At 38.4% G+C, this 15,300-nt stretch overlaps 1 protein-coding gene across 2 annotated transcripts in view; it reads right to left on the bottom strand.

The window, feature by feature from the left end:
• Positions 1 to 15,300, bottom strand: part of RELN (reelin) — a 267,668-nt gene that overhangs the window by 111,632 nt on the left and 140,736 nt on the right. For both annotated transcript variants that reach the window (XM_052680833.1, XM_052680834.1), the window contains exons 9-10: positions 10,321 to 10,417; positions 8,073 to 8,313 (exon numbers count right to left, since the gene is read on the bottom strand). In XM_052680833.1, the coding sequence (XP_052536793.1) occupies positions 8,073 to 8,313; positions 10,321 to 10,417 (338 nt within the window). The remainder of the gene's footprint in view (positions 1 to 8,072; positions 8,314 to 10,320; positions 10,418 to 15,300) is intronic.

Below are 15,300 nucleotides of genomic sequence, written 5' to 3'. Positions count from 1 at the left end.
AGGTGAGATAACCAAACTTGTATTCCTTTGCCCATTCTGCCCATTCTACCTGGCAAATTCCTCACCTGATGATGTCCTTCAGGCATCTCCTTAGCACTTTCCTCAACAAAACTTATCACTGATCACACTGAAAAATACACTGCTTACCAGCATGGGCACTGTTCCCTCTTGCGTGCTTCCTTTCATTCCCTCATCTTCCCAGCCTCAGCTGATCTCTTGTTTTACTAATGGATGGTGGTTTTTCTGGGACACTCTTTCATTTTGTTTTGTGTCTAGCATACCCATTGCTCAGGGCTCCTCGTTGTTACAATGGTACAAAAATTACTTTTGTTTTTGGTGATGAAATTGCTGATTTATTTATTCCCTTCTAGTTTAACAGATCTCATTCTGAAATTCTACTAAAGATAAATTGATGTATCAAGTCAATTCCTTATATTGCAGCAGTTTTATAATACAGTACCAGACTGTACCCCATGAAAAAGCAGTGTGCAGCAGCTATGCCTTAAACAAGCCAAACACTTAGTTGGTGAATGGCTTTCACTATTAGCTTGACTAGCAAATATTAGATCAGATAGAGAAAGCATTCCTCTAAAATGAAATAATTAAATTACCTATACATATTTCCAGTCTGTGAATACAGTTCTTAGCCAACATTTCTATGAGAAGCAGCAAGTCAGATTATTCTGGTGAACCTCTTACTGTATAGTATGAAGGTATTAGCTTGTAATTGGAAGATACAGACTATAGCAGACAGTGGTGCATGGTTTCAATACCAACCTTTTGTCAAAAGTCTGAATCTGATTCATCCTCTTTCTCCTACTCTATACTCTTTAAATTCTACATCTTGTGTCTCCAGCTTTCACCTTTTCCCTGTAGTTGCTTTTAGGAGAGCCTGCTAATCACCTGAGACACAGAAGGGTTTTAATTAGGACAAAGCAAAAGCAGGGAAACTGGATTTGGTGAAGCAGATGCCTTCCAATTGGACCTACTTATGTTTTCATAAATAAAAACAGACTAATTTACAGTAGCATCTAAGTATTTTCTGGGACCTAAGTAAGATCTGAGGTCCTACATCCTGCTGACATGCCTGAAGAATGTCCATATTTTTAAAGAATTGCATGAGAGCACTGCATTAGGAGACATCTGCTCTACTCTGTGCAACCTGTTGGATGGGAGGGACTTCTGGAGGTCTGCACTTCCCTCTGCCATGTGATGGAGCACAAGCTAGTTCTGCAAGCAGATCAGTCTATGCTGCAGTTGAGGATGCAGACCTAAATACTGTTAGAAAATGTAAAGGCAAAGATTGGGAATGTAAAAAGAAGCTCCGAAGTTTGTCAAAATCAGTTTCTGTATCAAGTCAAGTATTCAAGTGAAATTTTTGAATCAATAAATACCTCTTGGCTCTGCAGTACAGAACTTCTTGGAGAGCAGAAACAGAGGGCAACTAAATGATAGATCTCTGCCATTTAGAAAAACAGGAAATCAACAGGAAACATCCATATGAAATTCTTTGGTGTAATAGGTTTTTGGCTGAGATGTTGCATATCATCTTCCCAAGGTTCATCCGCATTCTCATGAAAATGCTTTTCACCTCTGTGCCTTCAAAGTATTTACAGTCATCTTTACCATCATTTAATTAGGCTTTTATCAGAGGCAAACACTGATGCACCTCTTCACATTATCTCTCCTGGGCCTAATGGCCCCGATGATTCTTCCGGACAGCTGTAGCCCCACAATTTATTTTCTGGCAGTTTTTTGCATTGGAATGATTGTGTTGGGCATTTGGACAGTGCCAGCTTGCGAAGGGCTGGTGGCAGATGGAAAGAAATCTGCCCAGTATGCCTTCACCTCTACATGAGCAGAGAGCCATCAATTTCCCCCATTAAGGAGTTGTCACACAGCCCACTCAGCTGGAGGAGCATCTCTGATAGCCAGGCTGGTTGGCACGTGCTATCCAAATACAAAACATGCTTTAAAAGGAAACAAAAATATAGTTTGTCGGCAAATTGAAAATGCATGGCTTTGACCGCAGCCAATTTTTTAATGACTGTAATATTTTAAGTGATTATTTTTGCCACTTCATATCGCTCCTCAGAGAGGAGGGGTTTTTTTAATTAAAATCTAGGCAATGCAAACAGATGAAATGTGAGAAGCAGAGGAACAAGAAATAAAATGAAGGAAATTAATTAAAACAGCATTTTCAATGGAGCCATAAATTAGATATTGTGTCTTTCTGGGAAAGGGTATTGTAGGTTTTCCAAGTTTTTAGATTTTGAAAAGATAGCAAATAGAAGGATAGATGCAGTCTGGATAAAATTGTTCCCTGTAGGAAGTTTCTTATCAAGTGAAGGTACAATGACAAAATTAAAATTCTAAATTCTGTGGATTTGGCTAGTAGGGCTTCTGGTCTGAAGTCCATTATTCAACCAAAGGAAAAACCGTAGTGAGATTAGAATATTATTTCCCATGAAATAAATGGTTTTTTTTTCTGTTTCCTGTACAAGCAGGCCAGGTGCAAGGAAGGTTATAGTGCACCTTCCCTTTGCAAAAAAAACAATGGGATGAAACTTGTTCTGTGATGTAGTAACAGTCTACAACGTGTGGTTTTACAAATCATTTCCAATTATAGACTCATATCCAAAGGCTGGTGCTCAAAACACCTTGCTTATTTTGACTGACTGGTATAATTTGTATCACTGCTGGCTTTCTGGGACATTTCATGATGTTTGTATAACATCGGTTACTCTGGTGATGTCTGATTTTCTCAATGAGTTATTTAACTTGCACACACTGAACTATTCCTCTATATTATTGGAAACTGTTGATGCTTCCAGTACTCTGCAGTGAGCACGATACAACCTCGCCTGTTCTTCTGAAAGTAATGATGTATCAATGGCAGTGTAAAATCTGAACAAGAAAGAATCAGCCAAAGCTGTTTCTATTCTTTGGCATCTAATGGGTCAATCCCCATTTCTTTTACTTATGTGCATATCACAATGACCTGTGAAGACCAATTTTTTTCTTTCTAGGAGGCAGGAAACACCCCTGGTGTTTTGATGCTAGCTCAGTGCTAAATCTGGCTCCCTGCCACACTACACCACACTTCTGAGCCACAGGGAACTGGCATGGAAAAAACTGCCTGCTCAGCATTGCTGCCCACAGCTCTGCTCAGCTGCCCAAACAACTCAACACAACCGTCAAACCAAGTTCCAAGGAACTCCAAGCCATTGAATCTGAGTTATTACTATTTTAATTAAAACAGTGATTATTAAAAACAAACAAACAAAAAAGCAACAAAACAAAACAACAAAACAAGAGCAATTCCATGCATGGTCTAAGTCCAGTCCTATTGATGTTAAGATGTCTCCTTATGTAGTGATCACATTCTCACTAAAGGGAGTCAGTGGACAGGTTTTCTGCACCCTACTCTGCTGTATTCACCTCTCCTTCCTTCTCCACCCACCTACAGAGAAGCAGGAAAGGCTCAGAGCTGAGGTGCAGCTGGAAGCCAGCTCGTCTCTTCCCAGGAAGATGTGGCAGGTAAGTGGCTCCTGCGAGGCAAAGCAGCTGGCTAGAAGGCTGGGTTTGGCCCACAAACCAAAACGTGCCTTGCTATATCTTACTCAAAAAGAAGAGTCTTGTCAGAAACAACTAGGTTCATGTATCTTTGCCCAGTATAGAGGTACAGCAATTTCCATTTGTCATTTTCACACTGGCATAGCTAGAGAATCACCCTTCTTTCTGCAGACAAATACTCTTCATCTGCTTCAGACAATAAGTTCCTCAAGAACAAGATAAATCAAAAGAGGAAAAAACAGTTCATTTCAGTACAAGCAATTAAAACCAACAAAAATATATAGAAATATTAAGAAACTTGTTTTGAAAAAGACCATCCAATGCCATTCCTATTAATTAACAGAGTATTCAGAAGTTTGGAAATCTGCTCTGGAACTGGAGGTTTGGAATAGCTTAATCAACATTTCTTTTTGCCAAACTCCTAGGCCTGCCCATATGTCTCCTGTGCTCAGTCACCCTCAGCAACACATGTTCAGGAAGGACTCACAGATCTAGGATGTTCATAGCCATGGTGTGCTCAGGGTATGGTGAAAGGTCACAAAGTTTTATGGACACATTTTCAGAGTATTTTCTGAAAGTGAATGTTGAGTTCTCCCACTCTTTTCTTTGTAAGCTTCCTAAGCTAAGTTCTGTCGTGTTTCTGAGAAACTGAAATGAGTTGTAATGACCTGCTGCTTAACTATCACAAGTAGGCATGACTGCGTGGTATCAATACATTGAAAAGTGAGGCAACATAGCTAAAACAGGGATCATGCTGACTTGGGTGCCTTGGAGACAAAACACACTTGGAATCCACTTGAGGATCATTTAAAAAAGAAAAAGAAAAAAAACCAAGAAAAAAAAAAAAGATGAGTTTACAAACCTCAGCACATCTTTTATAACAGAAGCTGACGTTATCAGGATACTGGCATTGGGATGTTTTCAGGATTTATTGGAAATGTCCGTGATGGTGAATCACACATCACTACTGTCTGGGCTGAAATCAACTTGAACTATAGGACTACTGAAGATGGCTCCCATCTCAGCTTTAGCTTTTGAGCTTGCACATTCAAACTTAGACCAAAACAGTCAGAGAAAACAAGAAAACTTGGCAGAAGGTAACCTCAAAAGACAACAGTAATTTATGGTCAAATCTACAAAATATATGAAGCATACAGTGAAAGATGAGATTGCTCTCTGCTCTTTAGAAGTAAAGATCCAAGAAGCAATACTGAAGGAAGGTTTCATCTCTCCTCCTGATTAGCTGTGGGGTGTTGGGGCCCACAGACCTTTAACAGAGCACAGCAGTGCTTTGTGTGTTTAGTAGACTTGGCCACCAGTGTCATACCCTAGCCATGCTTACTTGCAACACCATGCTCACACTCAGAGCTGTCACTGCAGATATTGAAATGCAGTCAGGAATTTATCCTGTTCAACACCCTTCCTTACAGTCCAACACAGATAAATACATTCCAGTGGATCCAATTAATCTCCTAAGGGGCGTTTGGCCTTGCTAACAGCATTTTTTTTTTTTGTCTTTTGCTGTCTTCTTTGGAACTGAAACACACAAATTTGATGGCTTATCTCTCAGCTTGCCTCCTATCTCAATAGCCAGCTCCAGCTGCGTCTGCAACCAGCCATGTGCTTTCAAACGAGCAACAGCCACTCCAGCGCAGCAAGAAACAAAATAAAACAAAAATTCTGACAAGCTTCAAAAGATTGGAGAAGGAAGAGGAACCACTTCTTACTGGACATAGGCAAGTTCCCACAAGTGCTCATTGAGGAGATGAGCCTGATTCCACCAAAGTGGAGTGAGCATATCAGTGCTTAACTACACTGTCCTCTCCAGGGACTGAATCCACCAGAGAACCTAAATCAGGACCTACATAGTAGCCTTCATGATATCACATTTCTTCATTTCAATGCCTTTTTATTTTGTCTGAGCAGCTATGAATTAGAGTACTTTTACCAGCAGAGATCATAGAATTATAGTTTCCTATTAATTTTAGTAGACCTCAAGTCTACCAAAGAAAAATTCCTGCAGAAAAGAATATACTTTATTTGTAGCTTGATAAGCATCCAACATGAGCTTGTATGTGAGCAGCAACAAACATTTATTGTAAACTACAGCAAACTTTATCTAAATGCCTATCCTTATGAATAAAGTGCTTAACAAAAATCCACTAAGGCAATAAAATGGAACACAATGAGAACTGTCTGAAAAGATTTGGGATGGTTGAAGGGACTGATGAGGTGGGCAGTTTTAACATGCTGGGGTTGTGACAGCAACCAAATTAGGCCAAAGACCATTCTCAGGCCTTGACAACAAATGACACAGCAGAGTTTGCATCCAGCTGGGTAAACTTTTTCCTCCCTGCAGAGTGGAGTCATTCCTTCTGCTTACTGGAAACAGATCTCGGCCAATCCATGCCTGTGTATTCCTTGGAGATAACATCTGGGAGACAGCACAAGCCAAAACCAAGCATGGGAGTGTTATACCAGCTAAGGTGCGAAAGATCCCTTGCTTGCTTCATTCACTGTCCTGAGTCTCCAAGCAGAAAGCTGCACTGTCTCAACAGTGCCTAATGGAATAGTCCAAAAGTAAAATGTCAATCACTCTCTGTGCTGAGAGGTGGTGAGCAAGTGAGGATAAATGTAGAAAATAAACCCAGTTTAAAAAAAAGAAAGAAAGAAAGAAAGAAAGAAAGAAAGAAAAAGATTATTTTTTTTTCTTGTTTCTTTATGTTTTTCTGAAAAATTTCCTTGGTTTAATGACATTACTTTATAGCACAACTTTGGAAAGGAGCTTATGCCCCACAGTTTTGTATGCATCAGTTAAAACCGAGTCAGACAAAAAATAACATCCAGAAATGTGACTATTTATTAGCATTGTCAGGGAAACTTACAAGGAAAAGCATCAAAAGAAGTCAAGAAAGACAATTTGTGTGAAATACTAATTTACAGAGGACAGGAATTGAAACGTGTATGGCACAAACAGTCCTGAATGTTAGAGAAAGATCTCATTAGCTTGGAATGGAGTTCAGAATAGCAGAATGTTGTAGGAATAGAAACATATTTAGAAAACACATTCCAGTTTTCCCTAGAACAGAAGACAGCCTTGGAGGAATGGCAGGTTTGTGAATCTTTGCTTTTATCTCACACAAGGTTGGAGTTTCAAAGATATTTCTGTCCAGGAGAACTACCTGATCTCAATGTTCAAGCCCCTCATCCTTCAAGTGACCACACTTGAGTACTGACACTAAATTGGTTTTTAAATAAACAACCAAACCAATCCAAACTAAGAGATATTTACTTGATGAAGTATAGATGCTGTTTGTGCATGTTTTAGAAGGAGCAAGTGATGTTGGGCTTTGTCATTTTGAAAGATGTGACTGTGCCTATGGCATATTAATCATTGCTTTGTTCTCATACCTTCTCATTTGTGGACTGGATTTTGAAATCCATAGGTAAGATGGACATCAGAACAAACATGAAAAGATCATAGAAAATCATTAAATAATCAGTACATTATTTGATCTAAAATCTCATGAAAAAAAGTTGTCATTGTAGTTCAAATGGTCTTTAAAAAATTGATACACTGGTACTATGAGTAAACTAGTGAGATTATTTCTAAGAAGATTAACCTTAGGCCAGATTCTGTGGGAAAAGGCTGATGCCACAGTCAAAATTATTCTGCCCTGAGAACATGACACCTGTTTCCTGTGTGAATGCCAAAACAACTATCAGCTTCATAAATGAACTCTGACAACAAAGCTGCCCTTTTTTGTGAATGAAAAATAGGATGAAAACTGAACGTCATCAACTGTTTAATTTCTGTTTGCTTGGAAACATAAAAAGCAAGGATACAACTGGTTTTAGGATATAGAAGAACTCCGCATTTGGAGCAACTGTATGCACAGAGATCTTGCAAGTCTCCTTAGGGCTTTTCCAAAGGTAGTGTGACCTTGCTAAATCCCATTTATCAGATCAAGGTCTCAACGCAACAGAGACTTTTAAGAAGCTCTCACTACCTGAATGTGTGCTGCAGCAGAGGTGATATTCACAGAAAAAGAGAAAAGCAGAGCTTTTTATGATGGCTTGTGACAAAGAGTGCTGAACAACATCAAGTAGTGGTACTGAACAACACAGATAAATTACTAGGTAGATTTCAAAATACCTGACTTGAATTTGTTTCAAAAATATTGTTCTGTTTTCCTAAAAGGAAGCCATTTCCCATTTTCTGTTGTATGATCTTTGACATGGCAGTAGTTACAAACTGTCACCTGCCTTTGGTAATGGCAGAAAAGTTGCATTGTTTTAGGAAGCCCCAGTGGGACAGGAAATAGGTAAAAACAGAGTAACAACCCAGTTCTGCAAACAGATGGAGGGGCCTGAATGTTTTTAAGTTTTAGATCATAATCATATAATATTCCGAGTTGGAATAAATAATAATACACATAAATAATAATAATGAAATTAAACCATTACAAATATTTATTTATTTATTTCAAACTAACCTTCACTGTGGCTCCAGGAAAGAAAAGCCAGTTGCCAGTATCCACAGGATCAAGATTATCTTCTAACACAACTTTTCTGTGAGCAGCATTGATGATCAGGATGTTGTCCAATGCCCAACAGGCTTCATACACTTCTCCAGCATGAAGATAATCCTGTTTCCACTGAAAATGGACGTTCTCCCCTTTAGCATCCTCAGGAAGGTACAAGATGTGTATGATCGTGCTGACATTGGAAGGAGCACTGAAAAACAGTGATATGGAATTAGACCAAACATAAGCCATAACCAGGAATGCTTTTCACTCATTTAACACATTTACTAAGTGTGATACAGCTATGCTTATATCACTCGTATGATGGTAAATCTTATAAAGAGATTAGAAAATATGTGCCCTGAGGCAGAGTCCCACTGTCCTCAGTAGTGTATGTACAGATCAAACAAAGGCAGCTCCACTGCAGAGACCTTGCAGGCTGGGGCTGTGAGGAACAGATCAATGAGATGTTGGGAGAGCAAAAGCAGCATGGCAGAATTCATTCCTGATGCTGGTCACACTTCCAAGGTGACTGGCTAGTGCTGGTATTTTGCAGGTATGGCAAAAAGGAAATGATAAGGAAGTCACAGTTCATGTGCCACATCTCCCCAAGCCTTTGGGACCATTCACTCCCTGCACCCACCTTGCCCAAGAGACATCCTTCCCTGCCTGTGCTGAAACCACACCAACGTGGCACACTCAGCACAGCACCATGGCACTGTCCCTGCACAGCGCACTGACCATCAGCATCTCTGTTCCACCCTGCCCCATTTCTCTGCTCCCTGGAGCTGCCTGCAGTGGAGAGAAAGCTGCTGAAGCACATTCACATAAACACTATAACTCATAGGAACCACAGGAGAGATGAGCATCCTTTCATAATTCATCCTCCTCTCTGCTTTGCACGACATTGCTCTATTGACCTATTTTCAGCTGCCAGCTCCAGCTGTCAGTTAAAGCAACAGCATTCAAACAACACAGGCATTAACTTCACAAATTTGGGGTTTCAAAGGCTTGTGTTTGGTCCATTACAATAGAGTGGTGGAATCATTTGAATTGGAAGAGACACTTAAAGGCCATCTACTCCAACTCCCCTGCAATGATCAGGGGATCTACAACTAGATCAGGGTGCTCAGAATCCCCTCCAACCTCACCTTGAATGTCTCCAGGGAGAGGGCATCCACCACAGGGCTACCTGTTCAATACTTTACTACTCTTATGGTAAAAAACTTCTTCCTTATACCCAGTTGAAATCTCCTCTCTTTTAGTTTGAAACCATTTTCCCTTGTCTTATCACAGACCCTGCTAAAGAGTCTGTCCCCTTCTTTCTCATACCTTCCATTAGATGTGGAAAGACAGCTCTCAGGTCTTTCTCCCTGGAGTCTTTTCTCCAGGCTGAAGAGCCCCATAAGAAAAGATTATAAGATTTTCATTTGTAATCCTTGGTGCTTTCACGTAAATCAGTTTATTAAAAAACAAGGCATAATTCACCATATCTTGTTAGGAGCCAAATATTCACATCAAACTATATAATATTTTTATGGATCATTTTATCCTACCAAAGTAGAAACTTGCAACAATACACATTATTGTTACTGCTGAGATTAAAAATGATGCTGAAATGCAAAAGCCATTGAGGTGTTAGTTTGGAATGAAGTAATCACAAGGGGAGCACAACACCTATATCCCAGTGTTTGGTACATAATGCAGATTGACGTGTCTGTGGCTATGAAAAGAACTTTATTTTTTGCTTTAATCAACTCATGGTTTGTTCTTAAGGATGTCACTGCATTCGCTAACCTTTGATGTAAAAACAGTCTGATGATTTAACAGTCAATCCGCTCTTGACATAAAACATTGTGTTACCCACCCCAGCATTCACCTCCTCACTTCAATAAGTTTTGGCGTGGCCATTAGTGAGAGCCAAAAACACAAGCCTACAGCACAGACTGAGCCTTTTGGTTACTGGAGCTGCATTTTAACTCTGAAGTCATTATCTTCCTGACCTCCAACACAGGAGGTAGATGGAACTGTGATTTGCCAAAAGCAGTGGCAGTTCTGCAATTAGTATTAGTGGCCATAATTTCATCCCTCAGCTTTTAATATGCCTAAACAAGTGAGAACTTAAAAGTTAGCAATCAAAAAAGTTATAAAAGATTGAAGCTTAATCAACACCTGCTCATCCAGAAAGCATGAAAGTGATTAAAAAGCTGTAACAAACCTAATTTTCTCCAGCTGAGTCCAATCTGCAGAGCTGTTCTTGCTGTAGGACACTGTGATGCTGGGATCTGAGTAACTAAAGCGGCACGAACCTGATCCTAGGAAAGGTGATGAAATCATAAGAGTTATGATACATTTAAACCATAAATGACCCTCCAATTACAATCACTACTGCCTATGCATTTTTCACAACATCAGTTCTCTGCATTTTAAAGTGCTTTGGTTGATGATGTAATTCCCTGGAATCTGTTGCTTCAGGTAAACACAAAATAATGCATGCTTTATGAGTCAGAAATAAAGTGGGAATGATAAATCACAGCCATGCTGTGTAATCTTTGCAGATTTCCCAAGGGAAGCAAAATAAATTGCTTAACACTCCCCCACTGCAGGAAAAAAAACCAAACCAAACCAAACCAACCAACTACACAAACAAACAAACAAAAACAACAACAACAACAAAAAAAAACAACCCACTGCCATATAATATTAAAGCAAATCCTTGTTGTTAGAATTTAATCCACATAGCAGTATTTATAGGGTAAATAGTAAAAGACTGATTTTCATACTGGTACATAGGAAAACAAATAGAAATAAAAATACAGTAAATGATAGGAAGATCAGAATTACTTGAGCCACAGGCAAATGTTCTCCAAGAATTTGAAAGAACAAAGATATTACAAAATTAGTTATTTTAAGGATGCCCAAAGAGAATTAAATTAAGATATCATCCCATAGACTCACTAGAGCCTATAATTAATGATAAACATTTGATGCTGATCTGGGAATCTCAGAACACTTTACAAAAATGAACTAATTAAGCCCTATGGCACCCCTGCAAGGTAGGGTAATATATTTACTTTTGATTTATAAAAGGGTGCCTCTGGGTGCTGTCATGAATGATAAACTTAACAATTAATAAAGGGGACAGTCAAGATAATAAAATCTGGGATTGAACAATGCAACCTACCAAACTGATAAACAACCTGGGTGATAATTAAATACACTAAAAATACTATTTTTTCCCCTCAAATATGAAGTAATTCTCTCTCAGGAAATTCAACACCCAATGAAACAGATAAATCCTAAGCTGTGCTTCAGAGATCAACATGTCTACTTCAGAGACAAGTTGAAATATGAGACTCAAAGGTGGCCAGGCAGCAGATAGCAGCTACCTTCTACATTAAAAGAAGCTGGTCTCAATTAAACAGCACCTCTGATCACATCATTTTGCTGCTGGGTGTGTAACACAGCTTTGCTCACAGTAGGGGTATGAATTATGAGTGGTACATGTGGTGTGTTATGCTTGTGTGTGCTGTAGGTATATTTGGTCACAATGAAAATCATGCATATACATGTACATAAATACAAATATATATTATAGAAAAGGTACTATATTAAATAATATAAATTATATAAAATATAAATGCACATAAATAAAGAACACATATATATGTGTTTAAATACACAAATGAGGAAAATGCTGGAGGTAAAATTTTGCAACTTGGGGTACATTACTGCTGTAATAAAAGAAATGGCCCGATTAAAAAGATGCCAACCACCTGCATGAGGGAACAGTCTGCACATTTGAGTGGGAATGTCACACACTGCTTGCAGCCCCAGCGCCCCGAGGCAGCTCCCATCACAGCTCTCAGCTCGCAGTACTGCACATCTGGTTTTCCACTCTGTGGCACACATCCCATACAGAGGGAAAAATAACCAAAAGATGGGATTACATCTCAACTCCATAATTTTGGCTAATACATCAACTAGCACTCTGGAAATGACCGATGCAGTTAACTTCTTGTATCTTTTACCACTGTTATATTGCAAACATAGCAGCAGATCCTTCCGATCCACTCACTACAGCTGTGTGGGGCACATTCAGCTGCTCTGATACGTATTCTGCTGTAACAAGGCACAGAATAATTAATCCTGCAAAGGCAGCAGGACTCTGAATTACCAAACATATCCCCAGAATGACTACAAAGCAACTCTTTGGGTATAATTTACTGACAAGGCACTTTATTTCTATCACATTAAAACAAAATGATGTCAGGAAAAGCCTTTAAATTTCATTTTTGCCCATCTGCTGAGATGGTCTACTCCACTGAGTGGCATCTGCTGTCAGTTTCTACTTCTGTGGCTTTTAGGAGTTCCAGGCTCTCATCACACTCATCAAAACCAATGAACTTCAGCTGGTTTAACCACTTTGGCTGGCAGCAGGCTGTGAGGCAAAGCTGCAACATACTGACTTTTCTCTCATAGAAAAATGACAGGAACATAAACAGGAAAAATAACTAGCAATATAGACTTAATAATATGCTGTATCTGTTATTGTTACAACCAGCTCTTGGTACAGCACTCTTCAAGAAAGCCAAATCAAAATGTCCTGCCAAAAAATGGAGATGGACATATTTGCTGATAATACCATCCGTATGATATTACGAAGAATGTTGTATCTTAAATGTGGACACTGTCAGACTGTGAAAAGAAGACAAAAATTCTTGCTTTTAAGAAAAAAACACCATTGAAAAGCTGCAAGGCAGATGTGGTGTTTCCCGCATGTTACTGTAAAGTGAGGAGCAGACACAGAAGGCAAAGAGGAATGACCAGAGCAGGATTCTATTGCTATTTTAATAATCTGTCTGGTTGTACTAAGAGTAAATTAGTTTGGAATGTGATCAATGTAAGGTCAATGTAAGTAGTAGTTACTACCATGATGAAACACATGCTTTCAGCAATTTTTTTTAATGTATATTCTTTCCTCAAAATCATAAGAAAGAATGTAAAATATTTATTATTTAAGCGTCTAATTCTGTAAAACTTTGACAATAGAAAAACAGAAATTAACACATCTGAAAAATTGTCAGCTACATTTAGGCTTTATTCTTTGTCCTTAAAACAGTCTTTTTAAAATAGATAGGAACCATAAGGATCTAGTGCTTGTTTCTTTTACAAAACCAGTATTAATCCAGCTTGCATTAACAGCTTCTCCCCAAGGAAAGGGAGAAAGATGAAATACAACCGCTCTCCAGAACTGGATTTATTGAGATGTCATTGAAAAACAATGTCATTTCATGTAATTTTCAGTATGTCATTATTTTCAATATTACTTTCAAAATTATTATTAATGTTATCCCTATTGCTCCATTTCACTGTAATATGAGTAATTCTAAAATAGAAATATTAAAAATGTATATTTTTTAAATCTGCAGTTTGAATGTTTACTTCTCTCTTGACCAACAAAGCAATCATGAGCAAACAGGTGATTAAAATGCAAGTAGTTACGTAGCAGAAAGTGAAGGCAAATTTGCCCAGGAAAGGGGAGGGATAATTTACCCCACTTCTAGAGATGCTAACAGATGCTACTCCAGCTCTGAGCACAGCCACCCTTGCAGTATGTAACACTGTAAATCTTCACAACCTCTCATCTTACAAATAAAAAGTTGTACAAAATGACTTCAGACCTTATGAATGAGCCTAGACTATAGTCATTTTAAACTAAGAATGCTCAGGTTTTGAATTAATCATGAAAACAGGTAAGAAAACATGCAGAATGATTACCATAAAGAAGCTTATATTAGTAAACTACTGCATGAAAGCAAGATGCTGCTTCTTTCTTAAAGCAAGTAGATCACAGTAAATCCAATGCTCTGTTGTGTTTATTGCCTAAATCAAACTAAATCCAGTTAGATTTAGCTAGTCAGCTAGTTAGCTAAATCTGTCTAAGACTTACAGTCATACTTTCAGTATTAAGGTATATGCATGTGCAGATTATTTTTAATTTCCATATTTATAGGATTGTGTGTGAGGAACTAAGTATTTTCTTCTTTTTGCAATGATTTTACTCCTTTTCATAGGCTTCTAGCTGAAATTTGCAGATTTTTAAAACTTTTGAAAAATGCTGAGGTAGAGACAACCTTCATGGATATGATTTTGGATGATACATTTTAAACTCTGACAATTTTTGACTTAGTGGAAACTATAAGCAGTAAAACAGCTTCTGTTATAAGCCCCAACTATTTCCATACATTGCATGATCTGAAACATTAATTTATTTTGCCTACACTTTATATGCTTTTGCCCTAAGGGTAATAAAATAAAATTTACTTAAAGTTGAATCTAGACACCAACGCTGATAGGAGATGATTTTGACTGGCATAGTGTAATAAAGCTGAGCAGCTCCTGCCTGCTGCTTCATTAGTTCTACCTAAACCAAAACTGTGCTTCCCAATTGCTTTCCTACATGTTCTGGAGGATTCATAACATGTAGCCTTGACTTGACTTGTAGCTAGGACTTGACTAGCACTGACCACTTATAGCATGCCCACCTGAGGTGGAGACGGCTTCTTTTCCTGGAACTCTCATTAAGTTCATTTTCAATGCTTTCAATGCCATTATTAGTTAATATTTTATGCACCTTATTTTTTAAAATATCATGGAGGTAAAGTACTAAGAATATTTAAGGAGGAATGTTATGAAGGCACTTCATGACAGGTATTTGCAACCAGGTACTAGCATATTTGTATCCAGGCTGACAGTGGCAGGCAAAATTAATTCAAGACTCACTACAGATTTGCCTTTGACTGTGTCAGATCTGCATAAATCCGAGTCATGTGGCTGTTGGTCTCTAAGATTTGTTAACAACACTGTTTAGAAGCTGGTGTTTTGCTGAGATAAAACTGGGTGCCATCTGCAAGGGAAGCAATATTTTGCCTCTTTATAGACTGTGACGTCCTCTGCCTCTTGACAACCTCTTGATAGTTCCTGCAAGTGCTTCAGTGGATAAGCAGATGAGATATCTAATGCTGGCTTTAAGAAGAATGAGTCTAATGTGCAACTGTGCAAGAAAAACTCACGTGAAAATTTGTAGAAGGGTTTGATTATGTCCTAACTGTAGTCTGAATGGGAGCTCAAAAGAATCCTGTTTATCTAATATCAGAAGATTGCTTTTATTCATTTTGTTAATGTGTTGAATAAT

The sequence above is a fragment of the Tympanuchus pallidicinctus genome, unplaced genomic scaffold, assembly GCF_026119805.1.
Source record: "Tympanuchus pallidicinctus isolate F22 unplaced genomic scaffold, pur_lepc_1.0 scaffold19, whole genome shotgun sequence".
Taxonomy (NCBI): Eukaryota; Metazoa; Chordata; class Aves; order Galliformes; family Phasianidae; genus Tympanuchus; species Tympanuchus pallidicinctus.
This window is presented reverse-complemented; position numbering and strand designations above follow the sequence as displayed.